The sequence below is a fragment of the Cherax quadricarinatus genome, chromosome 38, assembly GCF_038502225.1.
Source record: "Cherax quadricarinatus isolate ZL_2023a chromosome 38, ASM3850222v1, whole genome shotgun sequence".
Classification (NCBI taxonomy): Eukaryota; Metazoa; Arthropoda; class Malacostraca; order Decapoda; family Parastacidae; genus Cherax; species Cherax quadricarinatus.
The window spans coordinates 15,769,714-15,796,655 of NC_091329.1; the positions used below are offsets into that span (position 1 = coordinate 15,769,714).

At 39.1% G+C, this 26,942-nt stretch overlaps 1 protein-coding gene across 1 annotated transcript in view; it reads left to right on the plus strand.

The window, feature by feature from the left end:
• The window catches only part of LOC128693024 (uncharacterized), a 27,105-nt gene extending 535 nt beyond the window's left edge, over window positions 1-26,570 (plus strand). The window contains exons 2-4 of the mRNA XM_053782488.2: window positions 3,002-3,108; window positions 18,893-19,166; window positions 26,096-26,570. Coding sequence (XP_053638463.1) covers window positions 3,002-3,108; window positions 18,893-19,166; window positions 26,096-26,261 — 547 coding nt within the window. The 3' untranslated portion in view covers window positions 26,262-26,570. The remainder of the gene's footprint in view (window positions 1-3,001; window positions 3,109-18,892; window positions 19,167-26,095) is intronic.
• The last annotated feature ends 372 nt before the right edge of the window (window positions 26,571-26,942 follow it).

The window sequence follows — 26,942 nt, forward strand, 5'->3', positions numbered from 1 at the left end:
CGATGAATAGCCAACGCTATCCTCTTGGAAATATATTATCTTGAAACAAGGCTAACTCAAAGTAAGGCACATAACTATCTTGGTAAATAGAATTGGAAGAGAAGATAAACTTTATTTAAGTTTACTGACCGTAAAAAGCGGAAAAATGTCACTATATATTTTTACAAAGATAAATGAGGTTATTCTGTTTATATTGTTTTCCAAAAATGAATTTAATACTGGCGTAATTGCTGATGAGTCCAGTGTTGCTCTACTCGTGTTGTGTTGTGATTCTCTTTCTCTTCAATCAAATTCCCTCTGAACTTCATTTTGGGAGAAATTTACAAAAACTGAATAATTTCAAATAAACAACCTGATATATTGCAATATTTTCATATATTTTTAAGCTTCTTTAGGATATCTTATTTTTTAGTAAAAAAAATAAAATTAGACTCTCTCTTAACATCCACACTACCGTCACTAGGAATGATACAGTGTTGGATTTGTCTTAACAGTTTTAATATGAAGCAATATCCGTCATGTAGTCAGCAATCAAAAGATTATAAACTCGTACATTCATATAATGGTCGCAGTAAACATAAAAATTGTATTCATACCTTGGAAGTGAATTATGTAGATTTACCCTAAGATATAATCTAAGAGCTCACCTATTCTGATGCTCTTGAGACATTTAATTACAGCTAACATGTTGCAAATTGAAGTTATTTTTAAACAAACTTTATTTAAAAATTTTATAGCATGTAATAAAGCTAGTCTCTCGTTCTATATATATATATATATATATATATATATATATATATATATATATATATATATATATATATATAATATATATAATATATATATATATATATATATATATGTATATATATATTATATATAATATATATATATATAATATATATATATATATATATATATGTCGTGCCGAATATGTAAAACTGGTCAATTAGCAAGAACTCATTTAAAATTAAGTCTTCTCTAAAATTTTCTCTTATACGTTTAAAGATATATTTTTTTCATTATTGTTGATGTAAAAATTTATAATTTTGCACCAAAAGGAACTTAGAAAACTTACCTAACCTTATTATAACAAAAACAATTTATTTTAGCCTAACCCAACGAAATGTATTTTAGATTTGTTTACAATAATTTAATACTAAATAAACACAGTGAAATATATTTTTTTCGTTAGGTTCAGAATGATTTTGGCGAAATTATTGCATACACAAATTTTCGCTTGTCCTATATGGCAAGATGAGCGTTGCTATTTAAGCCAAGATGGCAAGTTCTGCCTATTCGGCACGACATATATATATATATATATATATATATATATATATATATATATATATATATTTATATATATATATATATATATATATATATATATATATATATATATATATATATATATATATATATATATATATATATATATATATATATATATATATATATATATATATATATCCTAGGTAGTAGGTTGGTAAACAGCAACCGCCCAGGGAGGACTACCGTCCTGCCAAGTGAGTGTACATCGAAAACCTGTAATTGTTTTACATGATGGTAGGATTGCTGGTGTCTTTTGTCGGTCTCATAAACATACAAGATTTCAGGTATGTCTTGCTACTTCTTCTTGCACTTAGGTCACACTACACATACATGTACAAGCATATATATACACACCCCTCTGAGTATTCTTTTATTTTCTTTCTAGTTCTTGTTCTTGTTTATTTCCTCTTATCTCCATGGGGAAGTGGAACAGAATTCTTCCTCCGTAAGCCATGCGTGTTGTAAGAGGCGACTAAAATGCCGGGAGCAAGGGGCTAGTAACCCCTTCTCCCGTATAAATTACTAAATTTAAAAGAGAAACTTTCGTTTTTCTTTTTGGGCCACCCTGCCTTGGTGGGATACGGCCGGTGTGTTGAAAGATATATATATATATATATATATATATATATATATATATATATATATATATATATATATATATATATATATATATATATATATATATATATATATATATATACATACATACAGACACAGTTCAATGCAGACAAGTGGAAAATGAAATAATTATGGCACATATAACCTAAACAATGTAGATCTAGTCAGACTGAATGCGAAAAGAATCTAGGAGTTCTGATTAGCAGAAACTCAAAGCCAATACAGCAGTAAATAAGTGTTCATTACAAAGCTAATCGAATTCTTGGTTTCATATTAAGCATAAACAGAGAAATTCTAAGGTTATACTTCGACTATATTTAGGCTTCATTTATATTATGCTGCTCAGTTTTGGTCTCCAGGTCACAGGATCGACGTATATGTGTTCGAAAATATGAAGGGAAGAGTGAAAAAGCTGATTCAGTATATAAGAAACCTTTCCTACGAAAATAGGGTGAAGATCAGATTGAATTTGCACTCTGCAAAAACGTAGAATTGGGGGAGATATGATTAAAGTGTACACATGGAAAACGAATAAATAAAGGGGTTATAAATAATGTGTTGAAAATACCTAACCAAGACATGAGTTGCCTGGGGCCAGACAACCTTGTTAATGTTTGTTCAACCAGGCTCTTGCTGTCAGCGAATAGCACACTCATTTGCTAGTAGAAGGTTGAAAATTGGTTTATCGGGTTTAAAACCTATTGACTACACTAGGGTCATTAAAGGTGCATGACACCTGTACACTACCAAACTAAGATACTTTAAAATCCTTAGCTAAAACAAGGATTAAAGTAAGTTTTCAGCATCAGTATATAAAGATATACACCTCTAGTTGTATATAACCTTCTAGTAAGAGATTGAAGAGTCTTAAAACACGGATGTTGATAGTTCTTAAACCGTGCCTATGGCATTCCTGCTTTGAAGTGCTAAATTTGGTATAAAATTTATTTTGTATTTTCTGTTTGGTATCTAATATTCTATAATCTCTTAATTTGATACTGTTTTTGTCTTACGAGTTACAACTGATGCATCAACATTGCTTTTGCAGCATGAGTTTGGTCCCTGGCTTGTCGGTGGTGATGGCAATAGTGGCAGTACTCAGCACCCTGGTTGCAGCTGACACTGACCTTTACAACACCCCTCTTGTCCGTCAACGTGAGTGCTCACCTCGCATACTAGTATGTTAATAGTGCACTTCCTCCAGGGTTCGAATCCGGGAGATGACGAAATGTATGGCTAGGTCTTCTTGTATTCTCTGCCTCTGTTCATCCAGCCTCTCATTCCACGTACACTTCAGCAATAACTCAGGACAGGCTGCTGATGCAGGGAAGAGACAATTCCATTAGAGAATAAAAAGTCACAATATCGTGGCTGGAACAATCCACAAATAACCAATGCATTGGAGAGGAAATTTTTAAAACAACGTTTCGGGCTGTCCTGGATGGTTGGAAACGTTGCCTGGTTGAGTATCATGTATGCTAATGTTCTAGAAATGTTGTAGTTTCCAGTATTATGTTCTATGGTGACGGCGATTAGCAATTAGTGCTCGTTTACGTCTTTCTGAACCACATTATTGACTTGATAGAAAGCCCCTGGTTATGCAGATCATTTCGGGTAGCCTTAAAATTAACTTATAACTACTGGATAATTAATTAAGTCGGATTACAAGAATGCTAAAGTTTACAGTCTTTGGTTAATGATTAGGAACTTATTAATACAACGAATTGCCACCAGTTCACTTAAATGGAAGTGTGAAAAACGCATATGCTACTCTGACTGCAAAATTAAGTATATTATGTACTAAGAAGTGGTGAAGAATTCTTTATAACTTACCTGAAGTCCAAATGGTATAATGCAGCTCAAATAGCAGAGATCCAAAGAAGAGCTACAAAATAAATATCATAGCTGTAAAACATGTGTTATTGTGAAAGACTGAAAACACTAAAGATGCCTAAGCTGGTTAATAGGGTTTAAAACCTTTCGACTACACTAGGGTCATCAAGGCTACACGGAGCCTTTTCACTACCTCTTAATAGGGATTAAAGTAAGCTCTAAGCATATGTACGCTGAGATATATACACCTATCGGTGTATATATCCCGTGTTTGCCACGCTAGTTGGTTAATGGGGTTTAAAGCTTATCAACTACACAAGTCTCATTAAGGCTGCACGGTAACCTGTTACTTACTACACAAGAATACTTTAAGTCCCAAAATAGGGAATAAAGTAAATCCGTCATATATATGCTGAGATAAATATACCCCTCAACGTATATATCCTGTGCTGCCACCATGTTGGTCAGTTGGTTAATGGGATTTAAAGACTATCGACTACATGAAGGTCTTTAAGGTTGCACGGTAACCTTTTCACCACCAGACAAAAATACTTTAATCCCTAAAACGGGATTATGTAAACTTTCAACATATATACGCTGCAAGAAATACACCCCTAAGGATATACATCCACCCCGACAACTAACTACATGATAACCACCTGGTGGTTCACAACTACACTCACCCACTGACTATAAACCCAGAAATACTAATCTTAATCTTAAAATAATAAATCCTAACTAGTCATAAGTTTGCCTATGATACTCCAATATAGACACCTTGTATTGTGCCAAAACAAAAGCATTCACATTGCTAAACTCACAAATTATGCTGTAGTCACTTAGCCTTAATACCATAATCTGTAAGGATTTAATGTTAAGAATTAATCTAAGTCTGCTCGAAATGCCTAGCCATGCTAGGTGTCCTAGTGGCCCCCTCGGTAATTAGTATTTTATATAATGTAAACCACACAATACCCAAAACCTGTAAACCCCACATTGTAACCCTTATAGAGAATAAACTTGAATTGAATTGTTGCCACGACGCTGGCTGGTAAGAAGAGAAAGATGGTCTATGACAGTATCAGGTTATAAGATAGTAAAAAATGGATATTTAGATTTTCTTAGTATTCTTAGCAGGGATAACAATAGGCTACGAATGTAGATTGAGGAAAGAGTGAGCCGAGAGGATACTTCAAAGAAATTCTTGACAAATAGAGGGAATAGAATGGGAAAAAATGAAAGAAAAATTAATAACTCCTATAACTAATGAGACTTTAAATTATTATAACTATAATCATGGGAGCGCTAAACCCGTAGGATTATACAGCGCATGTAGGGGGGGGATGAAAGGCATTCAGGCTCAGTTCAGGGAACTGGAGCACAGATCCAATTCCCTAGATGAAGAGCCCCTCACCAGCGTCAAGGAACCTCGTTTGAGGGGAAATGGGACTCTAAAAAAGTATTATGATTTATTATTATTATATGAGCAAATTACCCGCAGGAGGTTTACAGGGTATTAATTGAATTATTACCTGCAAGTCATTTGGGTGAGATAAGTGGGACTTAAGTCACAGTAGGTCGCAGGACTGTAACTCCCTCGATGCCCACTCCCTACTATCACAAAAAGCTAGACCAGACATTAAATTAATAATTACAATATTAAAACCAGCTACTCTGGTAAATTAAAGTTGAGAACTGTATATGATAGGCTTGCTGGGTACACAAAAGAAATTCGTATTACCACTTACCATTTAATTACTGTAGATGGATCACACCACAACACCTGCCTGACACCTGGACCCTTCACTGGCCAGCTAGAGATCTAAATGAAAGGACTAATGGCACGCTTCCCTATGCGTGATGGTCGTATCCCTTATTTTCCACCATCCGTACGTAATTCTTGAGGTCCTGCAAATTTCCTGTGCCAATTCTTCAGCAGGGGACATTAACACGGGTTCATGTTACAAATTCAGGCCGAAAAACCCAAATTTGGCCACAAAGACGCCGGATTGTTAGCTGAATTTTCCGCGACAACCAGTGCCCACAAATTACAAATGGCGTCATCCCGTTTGCGAGTTCATTACCTTTGTAAATTGTGATTTCATTACCTTTGTAAATTGTGAGTTCATTACCTTTGTAACTTGCTCAGCTATCAAAACTTTGAGGCCCAGTCTCTGGACCCATTATGTACCTCTGTAATCTTTTGACTACCGCCCACAGGATGGGTATGGGGTGCATAATAAAGATATTAAACTAAAACCCGTTTGCGTCACTCAGCAGCTGTTCTACACCCACACACTCGAAATTTCTCGAAAGGGTAAAATCAGCATCATATTTTAATACACCATTATTGTTTTATTCAAATTTACACATGCTGAATTTAGGAAAATCCTAAATTTTCCAGATATGTTGAAAATATTAATGAAGTTGGGAAACCACGAAGATAGCTCTGTTTCTATTGCCGCAAATGTTAGTACACCTAAACGAACTCCTCATGTAAAATACTCGCAGTGGAATCTTTATTTATTTATTAATTTGAACATGATACATAGAAGTACAAGGAAATACAGTGGTTAAATGTAACATGCCAAAGCCCCTTGTATGCAGAGCATTATGGGCAGGCTTAAAATTAACTTAAGATTAACTAAGCAATGATATATTCAGTGGTAAACATATTTTTTTTTCTTATTCGCCGGTACTCTCCCGGCCCGGGTCTTTTCCAAGTTGTGGTGACCCGGCCATGGCTCCCTGTCTGGAGAGTATCTCGAGACCTAAGGGGTAACCTAACGTTAACACATGAACTTTTTTATTTTTCGTTCGATTTCTTTCATTTTTTTTTGTACGTAAAGAAGCACCTTCCAATAGTAATGTGACCAAGTTTCAATAAGATAGCTCAAAAAACAACTGAGAAAAAAATTATTTACTAATAATCATACATATTGAACAGTAACTTCGTAATGGGACTTGGAGAAGCTGTTTTGGTATTATCTACGCATAAAACAATGCTAAACTGTATTTCTAATGGAGTCCGAACTGTAATTTATCCTTTCTTTATTCTTAAAAAAAATAAAGTTAGTATGGTTTTGATATTCAGCCAAATATCTTGACTTTTGCCCTCACAAAAATCAAAAACAAATTATGATATCTCAAAAAGGCCTCCATTTGATTGTAAAACAATCTTTCCTTTATGTTCTCTGTGAATTTCATTACATTCCTGCTATTATTAACGAATTTAGTGGCTCATATATGTGAATAACTTACTTCCGAGATAATCCGCGAAACAGCCGGACCACCGATTTTTTTTTTCGAGAAAATAACATTTTTCTCAGCAGTACGAGTGTATATCATAGTTACCCATGTTCGTGTTCTTTAATATAAGGACCCTGGAGGTGAAAGAAAGAGAATGGAAGCCCCTCTCTGAGAATGGGAATCTATTATTCCAGATGGAGCGCTCTGAGAATATGCCATATATTATTCATTCTGGAGTATTTACCATATTTCTTTGTTATTTATATTGTTTATTATGTCATATTAGATCAATTGTGATAGATAAATAAGCCGTAGAAGCTATAATAGCGTTATATTGAGCCATATTCCCCGGCCACCCCGAGACTGGAATTTTCCATGACGTCAGCAAAATGGTGTCGGGAGGTTCCTGGTTGGTTGGAACTCTACGGATAAGTCCCACCCACTGTATTATGATGCCAAATCGTCAATTATTATCTTATTTTATTTTACCAATTTGAGCACACATACAGAGGTACAAAAAAATACAGATAAGAGCAGCATGCCAAAGCCACTTATACTATGCATAGCATTACGGGCTGGCTTAAAATTAACTTAAGATTAACTAAGCAATGATGAAATCAGTGATAAAACATTAATGTAAACAGATTACTATAAAGCACAAGTGAGTATTACAAAGACAGGTCATATGGTTGCATTCAGTCATATGAAGGATTCTGTTAGGTAGTGTATTTAAAAAATAATAAAGTTAGATTCGGTTTTAGGTTTAACATTTATGTGATATAATTGTGAGAAACATTTAAGATATACAATTTATAAGGTTCAGTTATTCAGTTATTCAGTATTTATTTGGTTTTGGGTGAGTAAGTGATCTTTGAGAAGAGACTTGAATTTATAAACAGGTAGTGTTTCTTTTATATTTACAGGTAATGAATTCCAGATTTTAGGGCCTTTTATGTGCATTGAGTTTTTGCATAGTGTGAGAGGGACACGAGGAACATCAAAGAGTGATCTGTGCCTTGTGTTATGGTCATGTGTTCTGTTGAGGTTGGCAAGGAGATGTTTGAGGGGAGGGTTAATATCAGAGTTAAGTGTTCTATGTATGTAATAGGTGCAGTAATAAGTATGGATGTTTTGTATGGTGAGTAGGTTTAGTGTATTGAATATTGGTGGAGTGTGCTGCCTGTAGTGAGAATTTGTTATCATTCTAACTGCAGCCTTTTGTTGGGTAATTAGTGGTCTGAGATGGTTAATTGTTGTTGAGCCCCATGCACAAATTCCATAGGTGAGATAGGGGTAAATAAGAGAGTGATATTGGGCCAGGAGGGCTGACTGTGGAACATAGTACCGTATCTTCGATAGTATGCCTACAGTCTTGGAAATTTTCTTAGAAATTTGTTGTATATGTGTATGAAATTTGAGTATATTATCAAGGTGGATTCCTAAGAATTTTCCCTCTGTTAGCTTTGTGATAGGTGATCCGTTTATCATTATGTTAAGAGGGACGTCTGTAGCTCTGTTACCAAACTGAATGAAGTAGGTTTTGTCAATGTTTAGTGTAAGTTTGTTAGTCCTCATCCAGGTAGATATTTTCTGTAGTTCGGTATTTACAGTATTGGCTAGCGTGACTGGGCTCGGGTGAGAGAAGACGTATGTAGTGCCATCTGCAAATAGTGTGGGTTTGAGTAATTGCGAAGCATTTGGAAGGTCATTTATGTATAGGAGAAAGAGAAGAGGGCCAAGGACACTTCCCTGTGGGACACCAACTGTAATTGGTTGCGCAGAAGAGTTTGCCCCATTTGTGTACACATATTGGCTTCTGTTGCTGAGGTATGACTTGAGGTAGTTGAGGGAGTGCCCTCTTATACCATAGTGTGACAATTTTACGTGGAGCAAGTCATGGTCAACTGTATCAAAAGCTTTACGTAAGTCAATGAAGATCCCCAGTGGGACTTCTTTTTTCTCTATTGCAGTGTATATATGTTCTAGCATGTGTATAATAGCATCATTAGTATTTTTATTAGGCCTGAATCCAAATTGGCAGGGGTTTAGTATGTTTTGGGAGATAAGGTAGGAGTAGATTCGTTTATGAATTAATTTTTCGAAGATTTTTGAGAGAGGGTGTAAGTTGGATATTGGCCTATAGTTATTCAACTCTGTTTGGTCTCCTCCTTTGTGGATCGGGGTGACCCTTGCTATTTTGAGTACTGTAGGGAAGGTGGAGGATTCAATGGATTTGTTAAAGAGTGTTGCAATGATTGGTGATAGCACTTGTGACACTTTTTTGTATATAAAGGGTGGTAAGGTATTTAAATCTCCTGCCTTGTTTTTTAGTGCGTTGATAATAAGGGAGACTTCGTATGGGTTAGTCGGAGCTAGGAACAGTGTGTTCGGGTAGTTGCCGGTGAGGTAGTCATTTGGTGGGGTATCTGAGCTTGGGATTTTATTGGCAAGGTTTTGTCCTATAGTGGAGAAGAAATCATTGAGTCTGTTTGCTGTTTCTGTTGGTGGGAGTTGGGGTTCATCTGATTTTGCTAATTTTATTTCGCTATTTCTTAGAAAGAATAATACAATAAATACACGAAAAAAAACGGAAAAAAAAATTGACGACAGGTGAGCATCCCTGCCGCGGGTGGTGACGTCACCCTAGGTGTTTTAAATGACCATAATTCCTTGTAGGAATGCCGTAGAACAATGATTCTGGTACCATTGTGTTGCCAGAGAGTTAAGCTATTTTTCTATAAGATTAACTCAGTTTGTGAATTTTTCGACAAAATTTTTCGTTCGCGCTGAGTGAGTGCTAATACCCCTAAGTCTCCCATGGGAGGAGGTACAAGTACTCCTTCATCTTTGGGACCAAGTGTCCCCAGGCCTAGCCACAATCCCAGCCTTCACGGGGCTCGTAGGGAGAAGCTAGGCCTCTGGTCTGCCATCTGCCCCGCCCCAAAGGGGCTCGTGGGGATGGCAGTCTTATGAGCAGCAGGTGATAGCATTTGTACACAGTTTTTCAAATTCAAATTCAAATTCAAAGTTTATTCTCTATAAAGATTACAATGTTGAATTTACAGAATTTGGTTGTTGTGTGGTTTACATGTAGTTAAATAATGATTACAGAGTGTACCACTAGAACGCCTAGCATGGCTAGGCATTTCGGGCAGACTTAATTTAATTCTTTATTTTAAAATATTACAAATTATGAGGTAAGTTGGTATTATGGCTAAGTGACTAAATACTAGTTTGTGAGTTTAGCAATGTGAATGCTTTTGTTTTGGCACAGTACATAGTTTCAGTATTGGAGTATCATAGGATTCATTATTTTAAGATTGAGATTAATATTTCTGTTTATGGTCAAATAGGTGAGTGAGTGTAAGTGTGAACCACCAGGTGGTATTCGTGTAGTTAGTTGATGGGGTGTATCAGGGAGATAAGATGGACAAATGGGCAAGTGAGTTTTATATCACTTCTTCAAGCCATATGTCCAATAGTGTTTTTTCCATTGTTTATTTCTCGTATTCTTTGTACTATTGGTGTTATTGGAAGCTTTGTGTGTGAACGACAACATCGATATAAGGAAACTTGACAGTTAGTTTTGTATACTTACCTGTGCGATGTTATATTATAAAGAAGTAAGTTTCCCCTAAATATTCCAGCATATGTGATCGTTTTTTATGAACATTTACAAGGGGAAACAATTTATGTTGTATTAATGTGATATTCCTTTTTTTTCGATTTAGTAAATCTTCAGACAAATGTTTTTAAATCTGGATGGTCACAACCTGGGTCAGGTTAAAGATAAGAATTGTTCGGATTTTTAAACCGGAGGATTAGCCACCAAGGATAACCCAAAAAAGCCAGTGCGTCTTATTTCCATTGGGGTCCTTTAATCTTGTCCCCCAGGATGCGACTCACACCAGTCGACAAACACCCAGGTACCTACTTACCGCTGGTGTAAAGAAACGTCCAACGTTTTCACCCATGCCGGGGATTGAAGCATGAACACTCACAGTGAGGCGAGTGCATTGCCAACCGAGCCACAGTACACCCAACCAATACACAGAAAACGGACAGTTGCTTCCTGACGCAGGTCTTAGTCATATAACTGGGAAATGGGGTTTTTTTGGTTGTCCCATCAGGGACTAAGATCTACTTGACGGTTTGCAACTAGGGGCATACTGACCTTAATGACAAAATTCTTAGCCTAAACTTAACACAACTAACCTAAGCCTTGATTGCATATTGCTACAGGTTAGAATCAAAGTGATCTTAGTACATATACGCTTTATTGGGGGTAGCTTAGGGTTAAATCTATATAAAGTACCATTGGTGTATACCTTCACCACATACGCTCCCTCGAAACTATAAATGAATCTACATTCTGCAAAATTATTTGTAGATTTCCTAAATAATTTTAAACGCTACTAAGTGTAAGCCAGTGGATGTTTAACCACTTCCTGGTGTATATATATATATATATATATATATATATATATATATATATATATATATATATATATATATATATATATATATATATATATATATATATATATATATATATATGTATGTATGTATGTATATATACAAGTAATATTCAAGGATAGCTTATCGCAAATGTTGACGCTAGTAGCTTGTTTTATTGCGTATGTGCTATCAAGTTTAACTTGTAATTTTCTATGCAAAACAGGTGCAGACCATATGAAATTATTATTCAAAGACTGACTGGAAAGCAAAACACCACCACTGCTGTTACTAAAAAAGACGCGATCACAGTTGCCATCAAGCAAATCCTAGCAACATTATACTATATATTTATGTGTTGTAAATAATGTCTGGGACACAAGGTTCATGTTCGACAAGTGCACCGTTGCTTACTGCCGACTCTTAGTGTAGCATTACTTTACTAATATAAAAAAAAAACACTCTCCTCCCTTCCTGGTGGGTTTTCTTAACTTCAACCTTCACCTGGTTGATGCCATTACCGGCTTTAACATGTTTACCTGGAGTTTACCTGGAGAGAGTTCCGGGGGTCAACGCCCCCGCGGCCCGGTCTGTGACCAGGCCTCCTGGTGGATCAGAGCCTGATCAACCAGGCTGTTGCTGCTGGCTGCACGCAAACCAACGTACGAGCCACAGCCCGGCTAATCAGGAACTGACTTTAGGTGCTTGTCCAGTGCCAGCTTGAAGACTGCCAGGGGTCTGTTGGTAATCCCCCTTATGTGTGCTGGGAGGCAGTTGAACAGTCTCGGGCCCCTGACACTTATTGTATGGTCTCTTAACGTGCTAGTGACACCCCTGCTTTTCATTGGGGGGATGGTGCATCGTCTGCCAAGTCTTTTGCTTTCGTAGTGAGTGATTTTCGTGTGCAAGTTCGGTACTAGTCCCTCTAGGATTTTCCAGGTGTATATAATCATGTATCTCTCCCTCCTGCGTTCCAGGGAATACAGGTTTAGGAACCTCAAGCGCTCCCAGTAATTTAATTTTGACTTCTTAACTGTATGAAAAGTTTCGATGCCCTGCTACATAGAGTGAGTACTGCAAATTTGTTCACTTTATCATGTTAATTTTTTATCCTAACCTTTACAAAATTTGAGGCAATGGTAGTCTGGATAAAGGTTATTGGCAGTTTTATAGACAGCTTTATTTTTGCGGTAATATATACTATCACTGAACGTTCCTATCCTAGGTAATTCTTCCTGTCACTGAACCTTCCTATTGCAGGTAATTCTTCCTGTCACTGAATGTTCCTATTCTAGGTAATTCTTCCTATGTCACTGAACGTTCCTATTCTGTGTAATTCTTCCTATCTCTCAGCGAACGTTCCTATACAAGGCAATTCTTCCTGACCTATACGTTCCCTTGCGCCTTTTTTCGAGGATGAACATTACCGCATTGAATAATTTTAATTTATTTTTCATATCTTTCATCAAAGAAAATTATTAAACTGAGCTAGAGTAGTCAATATGTAACTGAAATCTAAAAATATGATCTTAATATTATTCAGTGGCAGACATTGCGCCTTCTGTTACTGTATTACATTACTGATGATAAACACTCAGGATCAATAATAAACAGAGGTTATCTTTTTGAGATGGGTTCCTCACCACACATTACTGTAGTTATTTCTGTGTCTATTAACCATTAGCAACATGACTCCAGTTCAGAAAACATTTTCTGTGCTCTTTTAATCTTTACACAGCCGGGCTGTGGCTCTTACGTTGGTTTGTGTGCAGCCAGCAGTAACAGCCTGGTTGATCAGGCTCTGATCCACCAGGAGGCCTGGTCACAGACCGGGCCTCGGGGGCGTTGACCCCCGGAACTCTCTCCAGGTAAACTCCAGGTAAACCGTAAGAGGCCATTATCGTTCGCTGTTTTGAATTTGACGAAATAATTTCTGATGAGGACACTGGACAGGTACAGGTTGTTTGGACAGGATAATGTTGTGGTCGTAGAAGAGGTAGATGCAGTTCAATGCAGATAAATGTAACGTTCTAACCCTAGGAAATGAAAATAATTATGGCACATATATGCTAAATAATGTTGATGTTAGTCATTGTGAAAGCGAAAAAATATTAAAGAGCTCTGATTAGCAAAAATTTAAAGCGAAAACAACAGTGCATAAGTGTTCGCAGTAATAATAACATTCTTGACCTCATATCAAAAAGTATAAATAAAAGAAATTCTAAGGTTATACCTCATCTTTTCATATCTTTGGTAAGGCCTCATTTAGATTATACTGTTCATTTCTGGTCTCCATATTAGAGAATGTATATAAATGCGTTGGAACTTGTGCCGAGAAGGATAACGAAGTTGATTACATTTATTAGAAACCTTTCCTACGAAGATAGGCTAAGACACTGAACTAGCACTCTCTAGAAAGGCGTAGAATTAGGGAGGTTACCTGGAGGTTATTCCGGGGATCAACGCCCCCGCGGCCCGGTCCACGACCAGGCCTCCAGATGGATCAGGGCCTGATCAACTAGGCTGTTACTGCTGGCCGCACGCAGTCCGACGTACGAGCCACAGCCCGGCTGATCCGGCACGGGAAGATATTATTGAAAATTACAAATGGAAAACAGGAATAATTAAAGAGGATACAAATAGCGTGTTGAAAATATTTAATAAATGACTCCAGGCAGTAGAGTCAAGTTGGAAAAAAATAAATTTAGCAAAAATATAAGAAAGTACTGCTTTTTTTCAGTAGAACTGAAGATGAGTGGAACAAATTCCCAGGGAGTGTCACTCAGGCAAGAACTATGGGTAACTTTAAAGTACAGGATGAACGGGTACACGAGTATGTATGAGTGCGTGTGAGTCTCAAATACCTAGCATGGGCCAATAAGCCTACTACAGTGTTCTTTCATTCTTGATTATTATTATTTACATGGCACACCAACACTGGATGATGTAAAGTACTTCACGAGACAGATATACTACGTACTACTGAACAACCTAAATGTTACTTGCCGAAGTCTTACAGCTCAGGCTAACACATTATATTATGTAAAAAAAAATGTCCGGTGAGGTGGCATGTTGTAGAAAAAACAGTTGTTTTCTGCAGTGCACCTGTTATGTATAATAGGTATTAGGAGAATGATCTTACCATTTTTTCATTATACTTTAATATAAAAAATGTTAACCATGCAGCTCTGCGACGGTAATGAGTCATAGACGGTGATGGTAATGCGTCATAGACGGTAAAGGTAATGCGTCATAGACGATGACGCTAATGCGTCATAGACAGTGACGTTAATGTGTCATAGACGGTGACGGTAATGCGCCATAGACGGTAAAGGTAATGCGTCTTAGACGGTAAAGGTAATGCGTCATAAACGATGACGCTAATGCGTCATAGACAGTGACGGTAGTCATAGACGGTGACGGTAATGCGTCATAGATGGTGACGGTAATGCATCATAGACGGTAAAGGTAATGCTTCATAAACGATGACGCTAATGCATCATAGACAGTGATGGTAATGCGTCACAGACGGTGACGGTAGTGCGTCATAGACGGTGATGGTAATGCGTCGTAGACGGTGATGGTAATGCGTCATAGACGGTAACGTTACTACGCCATAAACGGTGACGTTGCTGCGTCGTAATACACGGTGATGTTACTGCGTTGTACAAGGTAGCATTACCGAGTCATACTCGGTGATGTTACTACATCATAATGGGCGACGTTACTGCGTCATACACGGTGACGCTACGGCGTCATTCACGGTGACATTACTGCGTCATACATGGTGACTTTACTGCTTCATACACGGTGACGCTACGGTGACATTACTGCGTCATACATGGTGACTTTACTGCGTCATAAATGGTGACTTTACTGCGTCATACATGGTGACTTTACTGCGTCATACATGGAGATTTTACTGCGTCATGCATGATGACTTTACTGCGTCATACATGGTGACTTTACTGCGTCATACGTGGGGACTTTACTGCGTCATGCATGGTGACTTTCCTGCGTCATACATGGTGACTTTACTGCGTCATGCATGGTGACTTACTGCGTCATACATAGTGACTTTACTGCGTCATAAATAGTGATGTGACAAGTCATACGCAGTGACGTTCCTGCACGATGAAATCCAACGCAGCTTGTTTAAACACATGTGGAATTCCAACAAACACAGCGTGTGGAAGGTCAACAAAACACAGCGTGTGGAAGGTCAACAAACACAGCGTGGAAGGTCAACAAACACAGTGTGTGGAAGCTCAATACAGCTTGTAGAAATTTAATAGTGTTTGTGGAAACTCAAATAAATACAACTTATGAATACCTAGCAGGCATTAATTAAGCCATGAATTTTAGCAAGAGCAGCATCACGTTGTCAATCACCCAGACTCCATGACGTACTAACATGATCGAAGACCATTTATGCAGTATTATGTAAACCTTTATCGATCACGTTTTACTCGCATATAATGACTTAGAATGTAATGGAATATGTGCGTACCTATTTACTGCAACAGTGATAGCGAAATACCATCAATACTCTTAAAAAAATAACGTACTTCTCCTTTCAGTAAAAATGCGTATGTAATTCCATATAATTGTATGTGTATCTCTCAACAGACTTCACAATCTGAGATAACGCAAGTAGCAGAAACTGTCTTGAGCATTTAATATACTCAAGCTGCACAAGGAAGATCATGGCCAAAAGGATACCCAGCCAGGGTGGCGTACACAAGTGTGAAGCCGTACACGGAACGATCATTATTACTCCTGGCTTCTTAACAATCGCAAATAGCAGACAACACATGTGGATTAAAAAAAAAATCCAGGCAATTGAACGACCTTTAAATCTCGCCTCAAGGCAGGACTGCGGGTATGAAACTGCTGTACACAATGTAAGCAATCTCTTGATTGCATGGCTAAGAGAGGAGTAGTTCATCGGCTGCACCTCTCCACTTCGACGACAGGAATGATAGTGAAGAATTCGGCAGAAAAATGAGTGTCATCACTGCCGCCACACTGTTCAGCGTCTTAATCGGGGTATAACAGACACGCAGTGAAGAACTCGCCTTTATTTTAGACGATATTTCGCTCAGGATTGAGCTTAATTAAGTTTGAGCGAAAACTAAGTTTGAAACGGAAGCGAGAGTAGCGTCTTTAACGCACTTCGCTGATGGAGGATCGAACCGCAAACACTTACTGGGCTAATTGACCCAGATGGAGCTTAGCGCTTAATAATAATAATGAACTAAAGGTCACCAAAAATCAAAGCAAGCTCGATATTCCGCCGGTCTTCACACCTGTTTGTATGGAAAATTGCAAATTGCCCCATCCAATCTGTTTCCTGCTTGCTGTCTGGCGACATTAACGTCAGTGTGGACTGCTGACCCCGCCACCGTAAGAGGACGCAAGAAAACTATTTCTGCTAGCCTTGTATAAATATCTAGCGACACAACACGCACCTATGTTACTTCCCATAATAACAGACTGCTTCTTACAACCCACCCCTCATTCCCTCACTTCCTCAATCCCCGATACCTTATGATTAAGTGTGGATACAAGATACACATCCTGCTTCAGCTGGCTACTTGCCACAGGGAGACTGCTTTAGCGACTGCTGCAGCAGGACACTCGTCCAGTTCTCTCTCTCTCGCGGTTTACAAGATTTCTACTCAACACTGAGTGACTTTTTGCTGTGAAACGTCCAATTCCAGAGGTACTACAACCTGTTCAACATGCTCTAATGCACGACATAATGTTCTATCAGAGCCAGAATAGACTTTTAGCAACAAGACAGCCTAACATAGCCTAAGAAGATTTTTATAACCGCAATAAAGTTTAAGAATGACAAGAGGCGGCTCTCAGTGCCTTGCTTATCTAGGAAAACTTTGAGGCCCACTCTCTGGATCCATTATGTAGTTTTGTAATATTTTGACTATAGCCTGCAGGTTGCAGGCTATAGTCAGGGTGCATAATAAACGCACTGCCCTACTAGTTTTAAAAGAAACAACTTTATTTATTTCTGCCGCATACTAAATGTAGTTTATATGTAATAAAATATTCTTAAGCAAAAAAGACAACCACTGGCATGCTGTGCATTTCGGGCAGCGTTTTTAGCTCAAAGTTCGAACCCCACTTAGTTCACTAAGATTAAATTTGATATTAAGATAATAATGTATGAAAGTTCTGACTGCTTATGAACACTAGGAATTACGACTTTTTCTCAGGATTACATCACCCGGGCTACGTAAGTGCTGTTCTTGCTGAACTGATAGAAATGGTAACATTTCGTAATCCCTCCGTGGATAAATCTAGGAAAATTTGACACATTTTTTTTAAGTCACGTGAATGTATCATGGTTGATGGCCCTCAACAAGAGTCCTTCCGTTCACAGGTGATTTTCTCAAGGGTAGAGTCCCGCAAGGGGAAAAGTCCCTCATGGTGGAGTGCCACAACGGAGGAGTCTCTTACAGGTGTATTCCCACAAATAATGGCTTTTAGCTAAGTGGTAGCGCCTTCGGCTCACAACCGAAGGACCTGGGTTTGATACAGGGGCGCTGGGCATGGTTTTTTTTACACCTGTTGCCCTTGCTCATCTTACAATAAATAGACACTACTGGTAATAATTGGTTGTTGTGGGGTGCATCCTGGGGATAGGGGTAGTAGTATGCGGAAAATAAGGCCGGCCTTTGAAATGAGTTGAGGTAGATAACAGCTGTTTAACTTGTACGTTGAACGGTGCAAAAGAAACTGGTTAGAATAGCTGAAGCGAAGTGGAAAGAAAATGATCATTTCTGCTGAAGAGGGCCTTACAGACCGAAATCTACAGCCCTCTCTTTATTACTTATATATTTTATATCTCCAGATAGTTTTTCAGCTTCTATCAATTAAATTGTTATATTTTATTATTCTATTATGCAATAGTGTTTAACAGATTATTATTATTATAATCAAAAAGAAGCGCTAAGCCACAAGGGCTATACAGCGCTGCAGTGTTTAACAGCGGATACACCTGGTTGATACTTAACATGACCTCTTTAAAATCTTACACTCATAGCTGCGAAAAGTTATATTTACCTTATTATAAGCACTTGTGATAAACAAGTGTCACCCTGTATGATATAATAAACTGTTAACTGTTTTATTTGTTATTATAAGGACTTCTCTTGAGAGACTATATATGATATAATAAACTGTTAACTGTTTTATTTGTTATTATAAGGACTTCTCTTGAGAGACTAACATTCTGCATGACAATAGGAGCTGTGTAAAGGCATACTTTCATTATTATAAGCATTTATGTTCAGTCAGTAGTATTTTGCAGGCTTATCAGTAAGGCCGAGCCTATTTAAACAATTGTTGTTAGTGAAAAGTAACTCTGAGCGTCCCACAGGGGACCAACTGGCGATCCCTGTGTCTAGCCTAGTGGGGACGCTGCCGGGGAAACATACCTTCCCTGCAGTGGACCAGCTGCTGATTCCTTTGACTAGCCTGGTGGGGGTGCCGCCAGGGAAGCATACCCTTCCTGCAGTGGACCAGCTGGCGATCCCTGAGTCTAGCCTAGTGGGGACGCCGCCAGGAAAACACACCTTTCTTACAGGAGCTCTTTTCCCCACCTCTCAACCTTACGAGAAGAGATCCGCTCGCAGGTTCCGCACCACCTCCAGGTAAACCCATTTACTCATAATTCTCTTATTAGGTATCCATGAAGAGCTGCCTGTAAGTGGTTAACAGATTTTTTCCCCCTTTTTCTTCTTCCTCCATTTTTTCAAACAAACAACAAGTAAACTTTTATTTCCAGAAGACACAGTCCATACATTTGATAATTCCACAGAAAGCCCATGATTATGCTTAGCTCATAACTCGTAAAGGCCAAATTAGATTTTCTTCAAATTTTTAAGCCTGTGTTCGGTAACTAGGGCCAATTCTTGGAACATTTGCCCTATGGCTAAAGATGTTAAACCTATTCCCAGTATCATAGAATGACTCGGATAACTTCCAAAACCCTCAGTGACATAACTTCAAAAGTTCAAAAGTTGCCTCCTAATTCGACACCGCAGAGAGTGAAATTCAAGAGTCTAGGTGCAGATTTGACCAGTGTATGCGTAATTTAATATATGAAATATTAATTGCTGTTAAATAACGTTCATCAGAGTACAAAACAAATTCTGGCCACAAAATAGAGCGAAACACCAACGTCAAAGACCTGGGAGTGATTATGTCGGAGGATCTCACCTTCAAGGACCATAACATTGTATCAATCGCATCTGCTAGAAAAATGACAGGATGGATAATGAGAACCTTCAAAACTAGGGAGGCCAAGCCCATGATGACACTCTTCAGGTCACTTGTTCTATCTAGGCTGGAATATTGCTGCACTCTAACAGCACCTTTCAAGGCAGGTGAAATTGCCGACCTAGAAAATGTACAGAGAACTTTCACGGCGCGCATAACGGAGATAAAACACCTCAATTACTGGGAGCGCTTGAGGTTTCTAAACCTGTATTCCCTGGAACGCAGGAGGGAGAGATACATGATTATATACACCTGGAAAATCCTAGAGGGACTAGTACCGAACTTGCACACGAAAATCACTCACTACGAAAGCAAAAGACTTGGCAGACGATGCACCATCCCCCCAATGAAAAGCAGGGGTGTCACTAGCACGTTAAGAGACCATACAATAAGTGTCAGGGGACCGAGACTGTTCAACTGCCTCCCAGCATACATAAGGGGGATTACCAACAGACCCCTGGCAGTCTTCAAGCTGGCACTGGACAAGCACCTAAAGTCAGTTCCTGATCAGCCGGGCTGTGGCTCGTACGTTGGTTTGCGTGCAGCCAGCAGCAACAGCCTGGTTGATCAGGCGCTGATCCACCAGGAGGCCTGGTCACAGACCGGGCCGCGGGGGCGTTGACCCCCGAAACTCTCTCCAGGTAAACTCCAGGTAATAAATTTCAATTTACGTCTTCTGAACGGCTTCAGTATTTAATGGCTTTTCCATCTTAGGGCCGGGATAGTAACTATTAAATTTAGCATGCATGCTGGAAAATTTGTTGATGTAACTACAAAATAATTGGAAAAAGCCTGGATCGTTAGAATCCGTGCCGTAGTTGGAAACTGACTCTTTTGATCGGCATCAAATTTTCACCTCTGGTGTAGTTTCCTGAACATAAACTTTGTGCTGTTAATGTGTAGCATAAGTCCCAATTTCCAATTTTTATTAACTATTGATTCTATATATAAAGTTTAGTCTGAGTAGCTGGAAATTAGAAATTTTATTGAAGTTGTTATTTTAACAATTGGAATCGTAATTTGATTTACTGATTAGCTTAAAACTTTCACTGTTGTTGGGTTTTATTAAAACAAAGCTTGGAACTCACCTTATGCTGTGTATATTTTAATTTGCCAATTTTATTAAATGGTTGCTCATGCAATAACTAGAAAGTGCCTCATTAGGTCGGAAATATTTTGTATTGATTTTGCGCTGGGTGGGTTCCAATTTGCTAATGTTAAGCAATTTTATAAAATTTGATTTACTTAAAAATCAAATACTTTTTATAGGATTGTAAAGAATTTTAAACAGAAAAGAAGTCAGCAAAGAAAACTAAAAAAAAAAATAGCATGTTTAAGGCGTTTTTAATTTCAGTGAGGAGAGACTTTCCCATTTTTAGGATACTAGTCTCTCTCTCTAAGTTAACAAGTGAATGCCTCTTCAGTTTAGTTTCAAAACTGGTGTTTCTTAATGGAAGGCGGAATTACATTTTGGCTGCATATGTTCTAATTTGCCATTTTTTTTAATTGAAGGAACTGGGATATTAATTTCCATATGATGACTTGTGAATGCTTCTTCTGATTCACTTCAAATCCTCAGTGTTGATTTTTAACAGCAGTATAAACTTCTGCCTTACTCTGCACTATTCCAGTCGCGGGCATTGTTGTACATGGGATTGGGATGAGGCAATACAGGGTTAGGTTAGGTTAGGTTAGGTTAGGTAAGGTAAGGTTTGTTTCCGCCACTGGAACTTTTGATCACCTGACCGAGGCCTTCTGGTGGCTTACCGGTCGACCTCTTTAAAATTTATGGTTTTGATTATAACATTAATATATTATCATAAGGATATGTATACAAGGGCCAAGAACTGAGTCTCGACCCCTGCAACCACAATTAGGTGAGTAAAGGGCTACTTTTCACGGATCGTGCAGCGACCAAAATGCATCTAGTTTACATATATATTGTAAATGAGTCGCTGACTGTTACATTTGTGCGATTTTTTACCCCGTGAAAATACTGATTACTTGAGGACGTGTGTGAATGGCTTCAAAGGCAGGCTGGTGTGGTCACTCCAGCAACGCTGCAAGGGCAGCCTAGTGTAGTCACTCCCAGCAACGCTGCAAGGGCAGGCTGGTGTAGTCACTCCCAGCAATGCTGCAAGGGCAGGCTGGTGTGGTCACTCCAGCAATGCTGCAAGGGCAGGCTGGTGTGGTCACTCCCAGCAACGCTGCAAGGGCAGGTTGGTGTAGTCACTCCCAGCAACTCTGCAGGCTGGTGTGGTCACTCCAGCAACGCTGCAAGGGCAGGCTGGTGTGGTCACTCCCAGCAACACTGCAAGGGCAGGCTGGTGTGGTCACTCCAGCAGCACTGCAAGGGCAGGCTGGTGTGGTCACTCCAGCAACGCTGCAAGGGCAGGCTGGTGTGGTCACTCCAGCAACGCTGCAAGAGCAGGCTGGTGTGATCACTCCAGCAACGCTGCAGGGGCAGGCTGGTGTGGTCACTCCCAGCAACATTGCAAGAGCAGGCTGGTGTGGTCACTCCCAGCAACGCTGCAGGGGTAGGCTGGTGTGGTCACTCCTAGCAACACTGCAAAGGCAGGCTGGTGTGGTCACTCCCAGCAACGCTGCAAGGGCAGGCTGGTGTGGTCACTCCCAGCAACATTGCAAGGGCAGGCTAGTGTGGTCACTCCCAGCAACGCTGCAAGGGCAGGCTGGTGTGGTCACTCCCAGCAACATTGCAAGGGCAGGCTGGTGTGGTCACTCCCAGCAACGCTGCAGTGGCAGGCTGGTGTAGTGTCCCAGCAACGCTGCAGTGGCAGGCTGGTGTAGTGTCCCAGCAACGCTGCAGTGGCAGGCTGGTGTAGTGTCCCAGCAACGCTGCAGGGGCACTGCTGATGGCAGGTATCGTGCTAGTTTTTGTCAGGTAGCTGGGTACAGTGACGTGCATGGTAGGGCAGAATGTTGCTCACAAGGCTATCCCAGTATACATGCACTCACTATCTTCCTCACCTCCTGATGGAGGTGGGGAAGGCGAGTTCCCACCTCCATCCGGAGACAAACACTCAGATTAATCATTATTTAGGAAATCACTGATGCAACTATTTTGAATAACTTTCTAAATCTGAATTTATACAACTTGAAAATATTTTTTTCAGCTTGTTAATACGTATTTGTTACTACATACATTTGCGAACAAACATTGTCAAGGACGAAATTAGTAAAGTGAAAATGTAGGTTAAGACTTACTGATGATTATTTGCATCAGATTTTAAAATTGTTTCACTAACATAGAATATATAATATATTTCTATCACTTTAAAAAAAATCAGATTTATCATTGAAATTTACTTAAGCCTCATGAACACCTACGAAAATGCCATACAAGGCAGTCCTGTTCATTACTTCTTTTCTGGTCCCGGAAAATAATGGATCTCATAAACTGTCCTTCATATTTAGTTGTATAACGTGTTCATAAATTATTAAAAAAAAAGATTGCATCATAATCTCTTTTTTTTCATGTATCTGTCAAAATTATTAAGGAAATATTCATAAACGAGTTCTGAAATCCTGAAGATATCGAAAGTTGAGGCATAAAAAAAGTTTTGTGGTAGTGCCTGCAGCTGAGCCAAAGCACCTGGGAATGTCTCCCTGTGTCTGTTGTGCTTGTGCTTGTTCATCTAGCAATAAATATGTACCTAGGTGTTAGCCGACTGTTGTGGGTAGCATCTTGGTGTTGGGCTCTGAAATGATCTGAATTAAGATAACAGTTCTTAGCCTGTAAATTTAATTGTGTAAGAAAGAAATTGGCATTACGAAGAGCCCCAAGGGAAATGATTTACGGTGTTTGACTTTATTGGGCCAGGTGGCTAAAGCTCTCACTTCACACGGCGAGTGTCTGGGTTCAATTCCCAGCGTGGGTAGAAACATTGGGCGTGTTTCTTTACACCAGTTGTTTATGTTCGCCATCAGTAAAATGGATACCTGGTGTGGGTTGCATTCTGGGGTAAAACTGACCTAACTGGCCCGAAATGCTCTGCGTAACAACCGGCTTTCTATATAGTAGTATGTCATTTAGGTCAGCTAGGCCTGTACATGTACTTATAGAAATAAATATATTATTTTTATTATTGTTATTAACTTACCCATAATTTGTTCTGTAAGACAGCAGTAAATATCTAAACTTGAACCTAAATAAAGACTTACCTGATCACACATCTCGGCAGTAATATAAGCCACCGGTGGAGGACATTTTAAGCTATGTCTGCTTGCGTAAATACACTCGCATTAAAAACAGGTCCCATCTTGTGACGCACTAGCCAGATGTTTATTGAAGACTTGTTCGTATCATCTTGTCTGATGCTCAGATGCTCTCACCTGCTATGCCTTAGCAAGAAATATCAAAGTATTTTATCTCACCTTCAAGGACCATAACATTGTATCAATTGCATCTGCTAAAAAAAAATGACAGGATGGATAATGAGAACCTTCAAAACTAGGGATGACAAGCCCATGATGACACTCTTCAGGTCGCTTGTTCTATCTAGGCTGGAACATTGCTGTACACTAACAGCACCTTTCAAGGCAGGTAAAATAGCTGACCTAGAAAATGTACAGAGAACCTTCACGGCATGCATAACTGAGATAAAACATCTCAATTACTGGTAACGATTGAAGTTCCTGAACCTGTATTCCCTGGAATGCAGGCGAGAGAGATACATGATTATATACACCTAGAAAATCCTAGAGGGATTAGTACAAAACTTGCACACGAAAATCACTCCCTACGAAAGTAAAAGACTCGGCAGATGATGCAACATCCCCCCAGTGAAAAGCAGGGATGCCACTAGCACGATAAGAGACAACACAGTAAGTGTCAGGGGCCCAAGACTGTTCAACTGCCTCCCAGCATACATAATGGGGATTACCGATAGACCCCTGGCTGTCTTCAAGCAGGCACTGGACATATAAACACATATGCAGTATAATGTGATCCTTTATTGAGAACGTTTCGCCCACATAGTGGGCTTTATCAAGTCACAAACAGATATTTCCATTGTGTCGGTATTTTATACCATTTATTTCCAGGCACTGGACAGGCACCTAAAGTCGGTACCTGACCAGCCGAGCTGTGGTTCGTACGTTGGATTGCGTGCGGGCAGCAGTAACAGCCTGGTTGATCAGGCCCTGATCCACTATGAGGCCTGGTCACAGACCGGGCCGCGGGGGCGTTGACTCTCGGAACTCTCTCCAGGTGAACTCCAGATAAACAGTGGCATGTCACCAACCATTCTGGAAAAATACCCTGACTTTGCCTCTTGTAAATAACGAATAGCCACATAAACTTGTTTAAAGCATACTTGTTTAAATAAAAGGTAATATAAATAATTCAGAACCACACATAAGTTACAGTGTAATATTTTTGTGAATTTATTTCTTCATAAATAATTCATTATGATTGTAACCGGATATAAATATGCAATTAGTTAAACCATACCCCCGGCCGGGATTGAACCCGCGGTCATAGTCTCAAAACTCCAGCCCGTCGCGTTAGCCACTAGACCAGCTAGCCACAATAAGATTCATCCAACTAGGTAGCTGGTCTAGTGGCTAACGCGACGGGCTGGAGTTTTGAGACTCTATGACCGCGGGTTCAATCCCGGCCGGGGGTATGGTTTATTTGCAATCGTGTCATTACGATTTCTTGAGTTATGCAATTAGTTCATTGCCGCTGTAACTTTATCTATCAAAACTTTGCGGCCCAGTCCCTGGACCTATTATGTACTTCTGCAATTTTTTGATTGCCGCTCATACCATAGGTATAAGGAGTAAAATAAAAATATTAAATTAATTACAATGGAATGAGGTGTGTGTATCTTACCGTAAGTACTCTAGTTATTAACTCATTATTTACAAATATCTTCCATCTGTTTTGTAACTACTCTCTTCTTCTACACGAGTGCAAATATTAACATCTGCTTCGCTAACCAGAGAGGAGGTGTATATTGCCCACTTCTAGAATGCAGTACTAATACTTGTTCTGTTAACCAGGGAGGAGGTGTATACTTCCCACTTCTGGTATGTAGTAGTGGTGTCCAAGGTGGTGTATACTTCTCACTTCTAGTATGTAGTATTAATATTTGCTCTGCTAACCAGAGAGGAGGTGTATATTTCCCTCTTCTAGTATGCAGTACTAATACGTAGTACTTGCTTTGCTAACCAGAGAGGTGTATACTTCCCACTTCTAGTATGTAGCACTGGTGTCCAGGGTGGTGTATACTTCCCACTTCTAGAATGTTGTACTAACACTTGTTTTGGTGTTCAGGAAGGAGGCGTATCAGGTGTGTACTCCCAGTCGTCATGAGGTGATCCGCCTGCTGGTGGCGCTGCATGAGGCCCGTCAGGGACGCAACATGAACAAGATTATCCATCTCTGCAACAGACAAACTAATGCAGCTGACGTTGACACCAACATAAGATTCCTTGGGTAACTGACGTCTCCAGGACGTCCGGGTACTGAAGAATATGTCAAGAACCGTATCCTGATGTGAAGGTGCTATATATCTGCAGACAAATACTTTATTTTTTCCAATGCTGGGAATGATTTATAAATATAGTAAATGAAAAAAAAATTAAATCTATTACTGATGGAGTCGTGTTTAAATTTCTGAGAAACTTGTAATTTAGTAATGGTGGAAAATTTCCCTTGGTCAATATTTTAGTTGAATGTATCCAGATAATGTGATGCCGCCAGTAATATGTAAATGTTAACATTATAATCCGGCTGTTTCAGAAACACCACAGACCTTATTTTCAAACATTTATCATTTAAGTCCTTGAAAACTGTAGCAAGAGCTTCAGAAAAATATACCACCCGTGTGTGAATACACCTCCATTTAGGCTATATTGATTGTCAAGGCAACTTCTACGTAATTAATACCTTTCACGAGGTTCCTTGATGCTGGTGAGGGCTCTTGATCCAAGGAATTTGACTTGTCCTCCACTTCCTTGAACAGAATCTGATTGCTTCCCATACTTTGGGTGCTGTTTGACCCTTATGTTCTTAGCGCTTCCCCTAAATAAAACAATACATGATTAATAAAATCGTTGTCGTAACTTAATTTGAAATCAGTATAGTCTAGTTACTGTTAAAGTAACTTCATCGAGTCGGG